General features: G+C 38.3%; 2 protein-coding genes across 4 annotated transcripts in view; one reads left to right on the plus strand and one right to left on the minus strand.

Annotated features, from left to right (window-relative positions):
• pde9aa (phosphodiesterase 9aa) overlaps nt 1-6,421 on the plus strand; it is a 35,343-nt gene extending 28,922 nt beyond the window's left edge. Inside the window, exons 12-19 of one of the 2 annotated variants that reach the window (XM_053496522.1) lie at nt 1,755-1,837; nt 2,022-2,178; nt 2,637-2,750; nt 3,222-3,326; nt 3,456-3,584; nt 3,695-3,790; nt 3,890-3,941; nt 5,927-6,421. In XM_053496522.1, the coding sequence (XP_053352497.1) occupies nt 1,755-1,837; nt 2,022-2,178; nt 2,637-2,750; nt 3,222-3,326; nt 3,456-3,584; nt 3,695-3,790; nt 3,890-3,940 (735 nt within the window). In that variant the 3' untranslated portion in view covers nt 3,941; nt 5,927-6,421. The remainder of the gene's footprint in view (nt 1-1,754; nt 1,838-2,021; nt 2,179-2,636; nt 2,751-3,221; nt 3,327-3,455; nt 3,585-3,694; nt 3,791-3,889; nt 3,942-5,926) is intronic. The other variant, XM_053496523.1, reaches the window with a different exon arrangement.
• Nucleotides 6,422-7,961: 1,540 nt separating this feature from the next.
• wdr4 (WD repeat domain 4) lies at nt 7,962-14,469 on the minus strand. Of its 2 annotated transcripts, none has more exons than XM_053496526.1 (11): nt 14,367-14,469; nt 13,904-13,969; nt 13,080-13,226; nt 12,842-12,998; nt 11,795-11,907; nt 11,539-11,599; nt 10,852-10,956; nt 10,570-10,640; nt 10,148-10,334; nt 9,847-9,913; nt 7,962-8,359 (listed from the first exon to the last, which is right to left on the minus strand). In XM_053496526.1, the coding sequence occupies exons 1-11, from the start codon at nt 14,447-14,449 to the stop codon at nt 8,145-8,147; spliced, it is 1,272 nt and encodes a 423-aa protein (XP_053352501.1). In that variant the 5' UTR covers nt 14,450-14,469; the 3' UTR covers nt 7,962-8,144. The 2 variants fall into 2 exon arrangements, with proteins under 2 accessions (XP_053352501.1, XP_053352499.1); XM_053496524.1 differs by having other exon boundaries at nt 9,847-9,916.
• Nucleotides 14,470-15,108: the final 639 nt, after the last annotated feature.

Consider the following 15,108-nt stretch of genomic DNA (forward strand, 5'->3'; position numbering starts at 1 on the left):
GAACATCTGCGTGAGGAAATTACCACAATACTGGACTATTTATAGCTATGAAGTATAGGACATAGGTAAGTGAGTAAACTAACTTAAAATACCTGAAAAAGGTTCATAAACAGGGCAGAAAATGAAAGGAAGACTGTGAAGGGAATAGACAGAAAAGGAGAAGAGGAGTGCAGAGAGGATGTATGAAAAGGTGAAAAAAAAGGTGGTTCTGCTTATTTAGAGATGCTCTTTCGCCTCTCGTATTCCTCTTTGCGCTTCAGTTGCCATGGACATCTATTTACAGGGTTTCTTCTTAATTATCCAGTCTGTAATGAGTGCAGCCACTGGACAGAAAATTGCTTCCTCATGTTCACAAGTACTGGGGCATATTTAAATATCCCCAACCCACACACACACACACACACACACACACACACACACACACACACACACACACACACACACACACACATTTATAATTTATTTTAATAGATAAATAATTCTGACCCTAGATATATCTATTAACTAAATTCTTAAAAAATTAATTTGAGTCAATTTTTTATTTTAAGTACTTATTCATTATGCGATGCATTATTTAGTGAACCTAATGGGAACAGTGTGTGTTTATGAGAGGAGTGGAAGTCTGAACCCATGAAAGGGCTAAACTATTTAAATACAGTAGAATGTTTATTATGCTGTATACGTTTACAACAGGACATGCTATTCCATGTTACATGATTACATGATACATGACGTTGATTTATCCTCTAACCATTCTAACCTGATTATTAGTACCAGCACATTACAAAAAGTTTCATTCCTTTCATACCACACCAGCTTGCTAATTGTTATGCACTTTTCTTTTTTGTTTTTTTTAAACCACGCATTTTAACCAGTGTTAAAATATATATCGAGTGTTTTGTTCCATTTAATGTTCTGATACATTCGTGAAGCAAGTTAGTTCCTGTTACTTTTTTAATAGAATAGAACACCTTGTCATATCAAACAACTTAGTTCACTGTTACATCGGACATTACAAAGCACTGACACTGGCGACTCCTTCCAAAACATTCTGGTGTAGGCTGTTACTTTAAAAAAGGTCTCACGATTGGAATGAGCATATTAACACACTGCCTGACCAAAAAAGTCGCCCTTTTAGAAGGGTCGAATTATCGGCCTGCATCGAGCAGAGACAAGCTTCTTGGAATCCTTTAAGACATTATCTAAGCGTGGAAGCTCATGGGGAACGGTTGAGAACCGTCAACTTTGTGGATGAACCTATAGCTTTCATGTTTAAAATAAGAGCATTTGCATACACACAATGTGATGACAACCACTCGTTAGTGAGGCTAATCAGGAAAAAGCCTGAATTTGTTAGGGAGCAAAAAGATTGGACTTTGGAGCAAGGAAAAAAAAAACATGTGAGTCCAGATTAACCCGTCTTTTAGCATGATGGAGGGGAAGGGAAGCGCATGAAGCGATGCACCCATCATGCATAGTGTCCACGGTGCAAGCTTCTGGAGGCAGTGTTATGATCTGGTGTTGCTTCAGTTGCTCAGGTCTAGACGACTCAGCAACGTTATGTGGCAATAAAATGAAGACAACTCAAATTACAATGATCAAGGCTTAAATATTTTTTTATTACAATAAAATTGTGTAAGGGTCCTGTCCCTTGTTTACGATGTAATGTTACTTTGTTTAAGAATGTTTTTTTTATTTGTAGTACGTAGGGATGAAGCAGAGGCCATAATATGAGAAAAATGTGTGCGTTGCAGGTAAAGTTTACACAGGTGGATATTCTGATCCTCATGACTGCCGCTGTGTGTCACGATTTAGATCATCCTGGATACAACAACACGTAAGATGCTCCCACTAAACATGTGCATGCACTGATGTAAATATTAACATTATACAGTACATCACTTATATATTACATAAAATATGATATGTATATAAGCTCAGTTATCATAGACGAATAAATGTGTAATATGTAATATACAGTACATCTATAGAGTCTCTCTCTGTGTTTCTCTCTCTGTCAGGTATCAGATAAATGCACGGACAGAGCTGGCCGTGAGGTATAATGATATTTCTCCTCTGGAGAACCACCACTGTGCCATAGCCTTTCAGATCTTCTCGCAGCCAGACTGCAACATCTTCTCCAACTTCGATTCTGAAGCCTTTAAACAAATCCGTCAGGTGTGTTTGAGTTATAACACAATAACATAATTATAGGGTAATTAAACACAGAAGTTAGTGTAGTGGTTAGCACTGTGGCGTCGCACCTCAAGGGTCAAAGCTTTGATTTCCTCCTTAAGTTTGCATGTTCTCATTATTCTTGGTGGCTTTCCTCCGGGTGCTCCGGTTTCATCCCACAGTCCTAAGACATGTAGATTGCCACCCTGTCCAGGGAGGATCCCGTCTCATGTCTCCTGGCTTCCCGAAACCCTGTACAGGTTAAGCGTTACAGAAAATGAATGAATGAATAATTTAGCCATTCATATAGGATTTGTGCATGTTACTTTGTTAAAATACATTTCATTGTTGTTTTGATTTTGTTATATTTGCACTCAGCTCTTGAATGTTTGCTTGTTGCTTTCATAACAGGACTTGACTCACTTCAGTCATTTTGTACCTTCCACTTTCCTCCTTATCAGGGCACCATCACGCTGATACTAGCTACAGACATGGCGCGGCATGGGGAGATCCTCGACTCCTTCAAGCAGAAAGTGGAGAACTTCGACTTCACCAATGAGGAGCATGTTACCTGTGTGAGCACTGAATTCCTGCTTTCGCTTTCACAGCGTTTAATAATTAACATAGTGTCCTGTGATAGGATCTGGAATGACCGCCACCCTGATTGGATGAAGTGCTTACTGAAAATAAATGAACAAAATGTTTGGAGGTGTCATGGATGGCTTAGTGGGTAGCACCTCCAGGGTCCGGTTCAGTTTCCGTCTCGGGTTTGTGTGTGTGTGGAGTTTGCACGTTCTCCCTGCACTTGGTGGGTTTCCTCCCACAGTCCAAAGACAAGCAGATTAGGCTCATTGGCGTTCCCAAATTGCCCGTAGTGTTTGAATGAGCATGTGCCCTGTGATGAATTGGACCCCGCCTCATGCCCAAAGTCTCCTGGGATTGGCTCTAGGACCCCCATGACCCTGTACACAGGATAAAACGGTGTAGACAATGAGTGAGGGAATGATAAGGTTGTCTTATGACTCAGGTGTTTCCGTGCCTTTTAGTTGAAGATGGTGCTGATTAAGTGCTGTGACATCTCCAACGAGGTCCGGCCGATGGAGGTGGCTGAGCCGTGGGTGGATTGCCTTCTTGAAGAGTACTTCATGCAGGTGACGGAACTGTAAAAAAAGTGTCCTCTATCTATTACGAAGCTGTGATGTTTGATTTGTCCCATTTTGAATTTCTCTACTGGGAATTATTCTGAAGACATTCTTTTCTTTCTGAAAACTCTAATGCAGAGCGACAGGGAGAAGGCGGAAGGCTTACCCGTCGCTCCGTTTATGGACAGAGAAAAGGTCACTAAGCCCACGGCTCAGATCGGCTTCATTAAGTTCGTCCTCATTCCTATGTTCGAGACAGTGATGAAGGTGAGTGGATCAGCCTGGTTTATTATGTGCTCCTAAACAGATTTCTTTTATAAAACCTGATTATTGATCTATATGGGAATCATAATGTCCTTTGTATCTGTGTGTTCCAGCTGTTTCCTCAGATCGAGGAGGTGATGGTCCAGCCACTCAGAGACTCACGGGACAGATATGAAGAACTCAAACAGATTGACGACGCCATGAATGAGGTCTGGGGTTCAGAAATGCTCTATTTTACTCAATAAATCGATTTTTTTTTAATGTTTTAATATTTAATCTTGCGGCTCGTTTTCATTCGTTCCGTACAGGTTCAGAAAAAGAAGAGTGAGAACCTTACCATGGGAGGGAAAAAGAAATGAGGTAAGGGTTCAGCAGCCGTGTTAAACTTTATAGCCCCTAAACACCTCCAATAACATACCAAGCTCAGTATGTTCATGTTGGAACATGATTTATGAATCGTTCATATATGAACAATTCGTGTTTGATTTATTCTGACAAGCCTTTCTGTTTAAATAGTCATCTTTACGGCTGAGCAGAAAAGTCTGCATCCTTCCTGGTTTCTGAACAGGAAATATCAGTTTGTTTGACTATTTAATTTATAATTTTATATTTAAAAAAAAGCAAGATGCTGAAATTAAATAATCTGAAATATCAAAAATACAGGTGAAACTCCAAAAAAATGTGCAAAAGTTTATTTATTTCAGTAATGCAACTTAAAAGGTGAAACTAATATATGAGACAGACTCATTACATGCAAAGCAAGATAGTTCAAGCCGTGATTTATCATAATTGAGATGATAATGGCGTACAGCTCATAAAAAAACCCAAATCCACAATCTCAGAAAATTTTAATATTACATGCAATCAATAAAACAAAGATTGGACATAAAACATATTGGACCTCTAAAAAGTATAAGTATGCATTTGTACTCAGTACTTGGTTTGGGCCTCTTTTGCAACAATTTCTGCCTCAATGCGGTGTGGCATGGAAGCTATCAGCCTGTGGCACTGTTGAATGTTATATAAGAAGACCCTGATGCTTCAATAGCAACCTTCAGCTCTTATGCATTGTTCGGTCTCATGTCTTTCATCTTCCTCCTGGCAATGCCCCGTAGATTCTCTGAAGTCAGCATCCCAAAAAAGCTTAAGTGCATGAAGTGCTCCAAAATCTCCCGGTAGATGCTGCGTTGACCCTGGACTTAATAAAGCACAGTGGACCAACACCAGCAGATGACATGACTCCACAAATCAACACAGACTGTCGAAACTTCACACTGGACTTCAAGCATCTTGCAGTGTGTGCCTCTCCATTCTTCCTCCAGACCCTGGGTCCTATGTTTCCAAATGAGATGCAAAAAGAGGACATCAGAAAAGAGGACTTTGGACCACTGAGCAACGGACCAGTTCTTTTTTTCTTTAGCCCAGGTAAGACACTGACGTTGTTTGTTGTTCAGGAGCGGCTTGACAAGAGGAATAAGACATTTGAAGCCCATGTCCAGGATGTGTAGTGGCTCTTGATGCACTGACTCCAGCCTCAGTCCACTCCTTATGAAAGTTCCCAACACTTTTGAATGGCCTTGTCCTGACAATCCTCTCCAGGCTGCAGTCATTCCTGCTGCTTGTGCACCTTCCACATAACTTTATATTAACGTGCTTTGATACAGCACTTTGAGAACATCCAACTTCTTTTGCAATTACCTTTTGAGGCTTTCCTTTTTTATGGAGGATGTCAATGATGGTTTTCTGCACAACTGTCAGGTTAACAGTCTTTCCCATGATTGTGCTTCCTACTGAACCAGACTGAGACACCATTTAAAGGCTCAGGGTTTTTATAAGCTGTATTCCATAATTATCTCAATTATGATAAATCACGGCTTGAACTATCTTGCTTTGCATGTAATAAGTCTATCTCATATATTAAATTCATCTTTTAAGTTGCATTACTGAAATAAATTAACTTTTGCACAATATTCAATTTTTTTGAGTTTCACCTGCACATTTACCCTGAACTGTGATCTATTAAAACATTAAAAAAAAAACATAGTTTAAAAATTAAAACAAATAAAGGTTTAAATGAACCGAAAGCAAAAAGCATCCAGGTAACCAGATCTAAATTTAAACATGACCATCATGTCAAGAACAAGGACACAAAAATAAAATGTACAACATGTAATTTTTTTTATTAAGAATTTATTTTTAAACGTCTTGTATGAGAGGAATAAAACAATTAGGGTGTGTTTTTATCAGAAATGAAAAAAATAAAAAATAACACCAAGTCACTATAATAGCAAACCCTGTTCCTTTCTTTGTCCTATTTCTTATTTATTTATGTGTCTTTTTTTCAGTCAGGGGAATCCAATGATTCCGTATCCGGAAAGCTGGTGAATGTACAGTGGCCTGCTGGGAAACCTCCCAACCAATCCAAAGCCTCTTTCAGGGAATGTGAATCTTGATCAGCACGCACACACACACGCACACACACAAACCAGACTACATTCAAGAGATATTATTCCCTATTTGCCCTGTTTTTATTTGGTTTAATATATAAATATATATATAAAGAAATATTATTCGGGTTGTACAGATTTTTAGTCATTTTTGTCCTTTATTACAAAAATAAAAAGTTTCAAGTATATTTTTTTGTCACATGACTTTAAACTTTGTATCTGTTTTTAATGCGTTGGTAATTTATTATTTCGAACATCAAACGCTTTACCAGTGTTTTAATTTAAATTCAATGCTGGTGGAAAAACAGCACCAAATATGCACTTCCAGTGTGATCACTACGTAATAAGCAGCTCATACGACTTTTGCCGCCTTTTTTTTTTTTTAAGCTCTTGAGCCCAAGGCAAGGCCCAAGTAAACTCAGATCAAAGTGAAAGTACTCTCAGGAGCAGAGGAGCATGTCCTTTCCCCTTCAGGACGTTCAGGGTTTTCCTGATGCTTGAATTGTATTTGTATTTGCTCCGACTGCTTTATTTGAAAATACAGAAAAGCTTAGATTTCAGATGTCACCCTGTATTGGCATCACTAAACCAGAGACAGTTGGCAGCAGATTTCATTAATTTAATTTATCTAATGACTTATCTAAAGAAATTAGTTACCAATTTCTTTGATTCTGACTGTCTAGACAACCAGAACCCTGCTTCCTCCTTTTTACAAACAATCTTCTTTTAGTAAAAAAAAAAAAAAAAAAAATCATCGTTGAACATTGTGATCTTTAACAACCAATAAGTCTATGTTTAAATGGCATGGATAAACACACAGGACAACAGCTACCATGACCGATTTGTTGTTTAAGTCACCACATACTGAAGTTTTTAACAATTGGAGTGTAAAGTGAGTGTTTTACTCAAGCGTGTAGGCACCACAAAGAAAATCTGGCTGCGTCATTCGGCTCTTGTGGTTTGTTTTATAACAGCTGCACACTCAGTCTGTTCAGCCACCTTATACAGTACTAGGGGGAAAAAATGCCAACTACCATCACATAAATGAAGTGTGAATGTTCAAGACAGGTAGCCACTAGCTCCACCTGCTGGATAAACCTTTGACATGCTACTAACCCACCCGCCCTTTAAATTGTACTCAATCATCTATACTGGTTTATTCTGTGGTTTTTTATCTTGTGGGGGCCTGAAGCTTATCCCAGGGGAGAACATGAGGCGGGGACAAGATGCCAATACATTGAAAGGACACACACACAAACACTGGAACTAGTGGGAGAAAACCGGAGAACCCAGAAGAAAACCCAACAAGCACTGGGAGAACATGAAAACTCCATGCACACAGATCTGAGGCGGGAATCGAACCCAGACCCTGAAGGTGTAAGGTGACAGTGCTAACCACTACGTCACCGTGTCACCCTTTTTAATTCTAACTGAACATAAAACCATTAATGTCAGAGTTCTATTAATTATATTTTTATGTATACTGTATCTACACATCAACAAACAGTACTGTTGGTTAAAAGAGAAAAGAAAATATTAAAATATTGTGCTCGGGTGACCTTGGATTTTACTGAGCTCTGTAAGGGAAATAGAAGAGAAAATTAAGAAATAACAGAACACGTAACAGGATAAAAACTAAATCATAGGGAGAAAAAAAAATAATCACCTTGACCCAGAGTCATTGCTAGAAGAGAGTCATTGCTCATTATCCAGCTTCTGTTAAGTAAACATGTGAGGTTAAGAAATTTGCCTTCTGCGTGTGGTTAGAAAAATTTGGTCTTATGATTAGTCATCTACAGCATGACGACATGTTTTAAGCATGGTGAAAAGGACCCGGGGGTATATGAGACACACTTTTTCCCCCCATTTAGTCCTTAAGTTTAAGTGATCAAGAGAATTCAGTTGTAGAGACAAAAACATTTTGCACACACAGTACAAGAAACAAAAAGCATTTATTTTAAAATTCATTTTCAATCTTTCAAAAAATTATGGATTTCCAAAAATATAATATGTAAATGTGAGATACATAATGGGATGAAACGTAAATGAAGAGGAATGTCCACCAAATCACCGACCTACAAATAAAAACCCAAATCCGCTCCATCTTGCCCAGGTTCTAGCTCTCAGAGCTGCGTTTCTGTAAATCGGCTCCGCTTTTATTATCTGTCTTGCTTTTCTTTGCTGCGCCGTTCGCCTGCCGTGCTGCTCTCTTCTTTCCTCCCTGCTCATTCTGCTGCTGGAGTCGTTCGTTTTTCTTCTGTAAATACGATGCCATGTTGTCGAAGTTCACTTTGTAGAGGTGATGGAAACGACTCTCCAATCCGATGGAGGCTGAGATTAAAAAAGAGAAAAACAAAAGAGATTATAAGCAACACAATACCGAACAAAATTAAGAAGAGGGACAAAGAATTTTTTTTTAAGAGTTGTAGCTGCTTCGAGGTGGATATTTGCTTTAAGCTCTAAAAATATTTTAATACATTTAATTGCCCTGTTTAATCAATCACTTGGCATGTGGAACCGGAGATGGATTGACCAACAGTTATGTTGTCAACAGTCAGCGACGCTACTTTGTGACAAATAAACCTTAAACCTTGTGACAAATCAACTTCAGGATTAATAAAGCACCAATAATTTATTTATAGAAATAAAGCATGGTAACTAATGTTAATTGATGTTTAATATTTATACAGTCCATGTTTAACACCTTTTTTTCCCCAAACTAAACCTGCAAGCTTTATGCAAGACGAGCAAACTATTCTACAATAAGTTTTAACTTGATAAACGAGCAAGGTCTTAAAATATGAGTAGTACGCATCTGCTTTGTCTGCTGAGCGTCACATGATCACAATTGAGCAAATGGTTTTTCTCTGTCCCTCACTGTGGGATTGTGGGTAATCGTCTCCCATGCTCAGTCACTCGTATGGTCAACATCTGTGCGCGCATGTGCTGTATTATAACATTGTAACCATGTGTGTCCGCGCATAAAGCAGTTTTTTTTGTGTGCCCAAGTGTAGTGACTGTTTTTTAGTAACTGTACTGCAACAAAGGCCCTTGTGAAGAAAAAAGTAGAGGAATCTGTTTAACGACAATGCAGCGTCACATTTCCTCAAAAGGAGGCAAAAGCAAGTGTCATTAGAAAGGGTTCCTTGTTAAAGAAGTTTGCAGACAGAGCAGTGATTCCGTGATTTTGTTGTTTGAACCCATCCTCATTTGGGTGATAACATAAAAATTATATAACATCATGTGTGTTATGCAGGTGAAGGTTTAATATAACAGAAGTTCTTCAAATTAACATGAAGTCCAGTTCAGCATAGGGACGAGTCAGCAGGGGCAGATGGGGTCTGGATCACTGGAAGGACAGGAGCAGCATGTGTAGCTCCAACCATATTCAAATATGCATGGGTCAAACTCGTATGACCGATACGGCATTTATTACATGTAGTTGTGTATACTGTAATAGCAACATACTGGTACATAATGTATCTCATCATTCATTACCAGTAAATAGACCCTATTTGTGCAGGAAATTGCTTCCTTTGTGATCCTTCTCTACCATGGCAACCGATTAAACAACAACAGTGGCACAATGTTTCACTAGACTCATAGTGGATTGCATTTTTGTTTAAGAAAGGTGTTTGATATTTTGCATTTTTTGTTTACTCATTAAAAAAACGTAGTTCAAAGAAGCATTTTCACGGCTTGTTCAGGTTAACTGAATTGGTAAATTTAGGAGTAAAACATAATTTTTGTTTTTATAGAAAAAAACAATTTATGTCAGTTTAGAGAACTTTGATGTAAAGTATTATGATATATCTCACCTTCAAAGAGCTCCCACTGTGTGTGCAGTGTTTCTGATACTCGCTGAAGATCAGGACTTTCAGCCTCCTGCTGTACCACACACACACACACACACAAATGCTGTAACCAAGCCATCTTCAAAAGTTAACCTTCAGGATTCCCCAGTATTTCCAAAATATTCTACACAACAGCTGTTAAGAGAAAATCTCTGGACAGATGGCAAGAATCCAGCATTACATTTTTCCATGCATGGAAAGTCAGGTTACTGTTTTTCCCCCCAAGTTTTCCATGTTTATAGTGAGGGTGTAAACAGATACACACCTGCCAGCGATCCTCCGTGTGCGTGTACAGAAGTACATTTGTGTCCTTATTCTCCAGTAAGACCCAGAGTCGACCTTGAGGGTCAAAGGTCATGTCCCAGGGATTTTGAGGCAGAGTGAGTGTCTCAGTCAGAGACAAGTGCTCATTTAATCCATCCTTCACTGTGAACAGCTTAATGGAGGGACAACTTCAATGAAACAGACAAAAATGATTAAAGTTAAGAGACACACCAAACCTGGTCCTCTGTAATCACAGATTGTGTCCCCATAAATAAAATTTTTAATTAAGTTTCTGATTAACTTTACACTTCAAATAAATACAGTTGTGATCATATTTGTTTGCTTGGTTATTATATACAATTAATTTCGCATGATTCTCCTATACAGTATGTTGAGACGTGGACAAAGTAAAGCGACACACACCTCTCACACTGCACAGCGACATGGCGTCCGTCCGCTGAGCTGATGATCCGACTGACAGCAAACCTCTGAGGCTAAAGAGCAGAATATAATATCATTTAAATTTGTAAAAATTTTGTGTGTGCGATGATAAAAATGATTATGAGCATGCTTAGAATTATTAGTAGTTAAAAATGCCAAACTAATCAGATTTAAACATGAACTAATGTATTAAAGACAGTAACGCTGTAGCTGATCATCACAAGCCGCGTCTGTGTCATTAGCTTATTTATTTATTTATTTTACCTTTCCAGTGTCCGTATCAGAGCTCTGTGAAACACCACGCTCCTGAAGGTCGATGCTCTGTAATCGCCGGCCGGACTTGTAATGCCAAAGTTTCACTGTGCCGTCCTGCCCAAGATAATAAAGTCATATAAAAAATGCATTAGAAAGAAGAAAAAAATATAAATAAAACCTTAGGTAGAACACTTAATGTCTCCTGTTCACTTGCTTTTCTGCATTATTGTATGACTCGGGTATTAGACATGTGATTTAAATGTCATGTATTTAAACCCCAGCACTGCCAAGCTGCCACTGCTGGGGTCTTAAACAACACCCTTAACCCCTTAGCTGTATGAATGAGCAAATATAATAAAAAAAAGTAAAAAAAAAAAAAAACTAAACACTAAATAATGGTGCTAGCAAATGACATAAATGGAAATGCAAATCTGATTCTAATAACTCTGACAGCAATATCTGTTATATATATACACTGAACTTTAGTCTTTATGCTCAGCTTATGTAAAAATGCCCATTTTAGCTTGTTCATTCATCCATTCTTAAACTCCTGAATGTCAACACACTGAAGTCTTACAAATGATTTGGTTTGCTATCTAGAGAGCTCCATTTCTTAATATGAAAAAAAAAAAAAAAAGACAGCGAATTAACTCCATTTCCTCAATCATTTATTGAAACAAATATTGCGACTCCTACCCCTGAGCCTGAGACGAGCCATTCAGGATGTCCAGCTGGAACACACAGGGCACTGACAAACCTGTGAGGGAAAGCATGGCGCATACGTCACTCCCAGATCATAAATTACAAGGATACAAAAACAAGTCTGAAAGGATTATATCTTTGATCTATGGATATACTATTTATACAATAAAGCTAAATTAAATCTAAAAAAAATATAATATGAAATGTATAATATAAAAAAATATATGAAAGAATATAACTCTGTGCTTACTCCGTGTGTCCCAGACAGAACGCCTGGATGTTATATGGAGCTCTGCAAAGGCTCACTCTGATCTTCTCGTCTCTGTCTGCTGTAATGATGTACTTATCATCTGGAGACAGAGTCTGGAGAAGAGAAAAGAAGGTGGAACTTTAAAGCAAAAAAAAAAAAAAACAGAAAATATCATCCAGATAATTTTGAATGCACTGCAATCACTGTCTTTATTTTATATATTTATTATTTCATTCAAATTTCTCTTCGAGTTCCACACTAAAACGCTAAAACAATTGGGGTGTTATACTGGAAGATAATCAACATATCATGGTGTTTTGCAGCCTGTTACAAGACAGCAATAAGGTTAATTCAATTCAATTTTATTTGTATAGCGCTTTTAAAAATTGACATTGTCGCAAAGCAGCTTTACATAGGAGCTATATATATTTCTCTTATACAGCAGCAATCCACCGACAAATACAATTTATATATTTAAGCAAGAAAAGGTTTTTGTTTCGTTACTTATATAATGTTGTATAATACCCACAAAAAAAAAAATTCTGTTATGAATGACATTTCACGAGCTTTTTTCCCTCTTTTGTTAATAATGAAGAATAAAATAAATACAAGAACCCTTCTCCCCCAAATATTTTCAGCTGTTGGAAAATTTATAACTATTGTATAGATTTACACCTGACCGATTCAAAGCAGTGACACTAGAAACCACTTCCAAAACTGATAAATGTCTACTCTTATAAAACTTCACAAAGCCACCAATTATAACCTGCCTGACCAAAAAAGGTCCCAAAAATTCAGTCACCTTTAGCTTTGATTACAGCCCTGAATTTGGGGGCCAGTTCATGTGTGAAAAGTATTCCTCATGCTCCCTAAACAGTTTTTAACCCAATATTCCATAATTGTTCTCAGTACTTGATGCAGGTCAATAACTTGCCTGGCCAATACAATGACTTAACTGTGCAGGAAGGCAGATCTTCAGAGCATGAATATTCCCCCATTCTAATACACTGTAATTTAAAAAAAAAAACGCTTGCAACAAACACTTACAACGCCCAGAAGCATGGACAGATGCCCGAGCTTCAACTCGCCCGCTTTCTGTGGCTCCAGAACAGAGAACGAATATAGATCTCCGGATTTATCCGCTACAAACAGCTCATCCTCAGCCTGACTGAACACCATAGAGGTGCATCTCCGTACCACCCACCTGAGGAGCAGAAATATCAGCATTTACTCATAATCCAAATCCTCTCATCACATGACTCAGATACAGGATTGCTGTGGATACCTCGTGCTGATGCACTGCCATGATGGTTGGGTGCGAAACAGAACCAGTCTTTTGTTGTCGTCTGTCAGAGCGGCATAACGTCCTGACGCTGACAGGGCGAGAGCGAGAATCTGGTCACTTCCTTTCTCCTGAGAACTGCCACCATCACTGTAAGGGGTGAAGCACTAAACATGAGCATCAACTCGAGACTATTCAGCTAAATTCAGCTATGTGCTGGCTGAACAATGTTCCTATCAGGAATAACGAGCATATATAAAATTTAATATCTAGAAATATTTTCATGACACACAATATTAATCATGATATGCAATATTGCTTTTCTTTTGTGTAACAAAATAGTAAAACAGGTTATTAAAAAAAATCATTAATTTTTTTTAAAAACATGTAAACACTCACATATCTATACCACTTTATTCTGTGTACAGGGTCACAACGGCCTGGAGCCTATCCCAGGAGAGTTAGGGCACAAGGTGAATGGGGTGCCAATTCATCTCAGGACACACACATACACACACTCACTCAAACAGTGCGGGCAATTTGGGAACGGCAATTAGCCTAATTTGCATGTCTTTGGACTGCGGGATGAAACTGGAGTACCTGGAGGAAACCCACCAAGAACAAGGAGAACATAGACACACAGATTTGAGGCGGGAATCGAACCCTCGACCCCAGAGGTGCGAGGCAAAAGTTCTAACCACGGAGCGACCATGCCAAGTCGTGTAAACATGGGACTAAATAGTTCTTACAGATATTCACAGGAAAGCTCAAAAGTATTGACACCCTGATACCTATATCGTACTGAAAACCTGAGCGTCATTGGTTACCTTTTGTCAGGTTCAGCTTCCTTTGGCTTCTGCTCTGCTTTGGTGCAGTCAAACAGGAATGAATCCCTAAAAACAAATAACATCCTTTAGGTGATGAACAACTTCAACAACATTTTACATCCTGATTTCTGTTGGTGGTTTGGATCCCTGATCTGAAACATCTGATTCAACTCTGATCAGCTGATCAATCAAACCTTAATAAACACCACCAGCATTAGTAAAACAACACTGTTCAGTATTTATTTCCTAGTCAGAGTTAAAGATATTTTTAATTACTATATTTAAATACGATATTTTTAGATAACCTATAACCAAAAAATAAGTGTTATGATTTATTTTACAGTAAAATTAGTTTCCTATTTGTACAAGCACAGTTTCTCTCATGTTTACTCTTCCCATCTACTCTAATACAGATAAATCATCCACTTTACACAATAAAAGGTAGACAGGTTAAACTCCAGACCTGTTCTCTTTAGCATTCACAGCTATTAAATGGTGCGAGCTGCTCATCACCAGCCATTCTCCGGCACAGCACACAGCAGCCATGATGACTCCCACTCACATGCGCAAACCCGTCGCATTATTAATACGTCATCCATACGAACGTCTTGACTTGCGCTGCGATTGGTCCGTCGTCGTCATGGTCACCGCTGAACGGTCAGGTGGAGAAAAGATTATAGAAAAAAAAACAGGGAGAGGAACGTTACAGAGGAATTAACTACTTGTTTTTCTATAATAAATATTTTTTTAATAGAAACTCAGACAATTAGAGAGAAGAGACGACTGTGGAGAAAATGGGCGTGGTTTTAGTCGAAAAAATAAAAGAGGGCCTGCATTTGCCTAAACACCGCCCCCTGTTGGTGAACTGTTAACACTGCATATGACTTTCTCTCCTCTGTAGTTGGAAGTTGGTTGCTTTTTTCTTTTCTTTTTTTTAAATCATGTTTAATTTGGCAATAAAAGCAGCCCAAATTCATGCCCTGACCAGGAGGTTAAGACCTGCTGTCTCCAGCAGCTGGGCTCATCACACTTCAAAGCTCTACAGGCAGCTGGGAGAGTACCGCCGCTTTCTTCATAAATTTTGAGAAAAGAAACCATGCCCTAGTAAAAAAACATATATTTCTACTCATTCGCTTTTACACCTGACTGGGATTTTATTGTAATAATTCTAATTAAATTTTTTTTATATCTATTTTAAATGATCT

This window comes from Clarias gariepinus, chromosome 5, assembly GCF_024256425.1.
Source record: "Clarias gariepinus isolate MV-2021 ecotype Netherlands chromosome 5, CGAR_prim_01v2, whole genome shotgun sequence".
NCBI classification, from domain to species: domain Eukaryota; kingdom Metazoa; phylum Chordata; class Actinopteri; order Siluriformes; family Clariidae; genus Clarias; species Clarias gariepinus.

Excerpts from the sequence above, each read along its gene's own strand:
- wdr4 (XM_053496524.1), bottom strand. The coding sequence starts at position 14,449 with ATGGCTGCTGTGTGCTGTGCCGGAGAATGGCTGGTGATGAGCAGCTCG. Across the intron at positions 13,970-14,366 it reads GTGAATGCTAAAGAGAACAG|GGATTCATTCCTGTTTGACT; the intron begins GTCTGGAGTTTA and ends ATTTGTTTTTAG. Across the intron at positions 11,600-11,794 it reads TTCTGTCTGGGACACACGGA|GTTTGTCAGTGCCCTGTGTG; the intron begins GTAAGCACAGAG and ends TTTCCCTCACAG.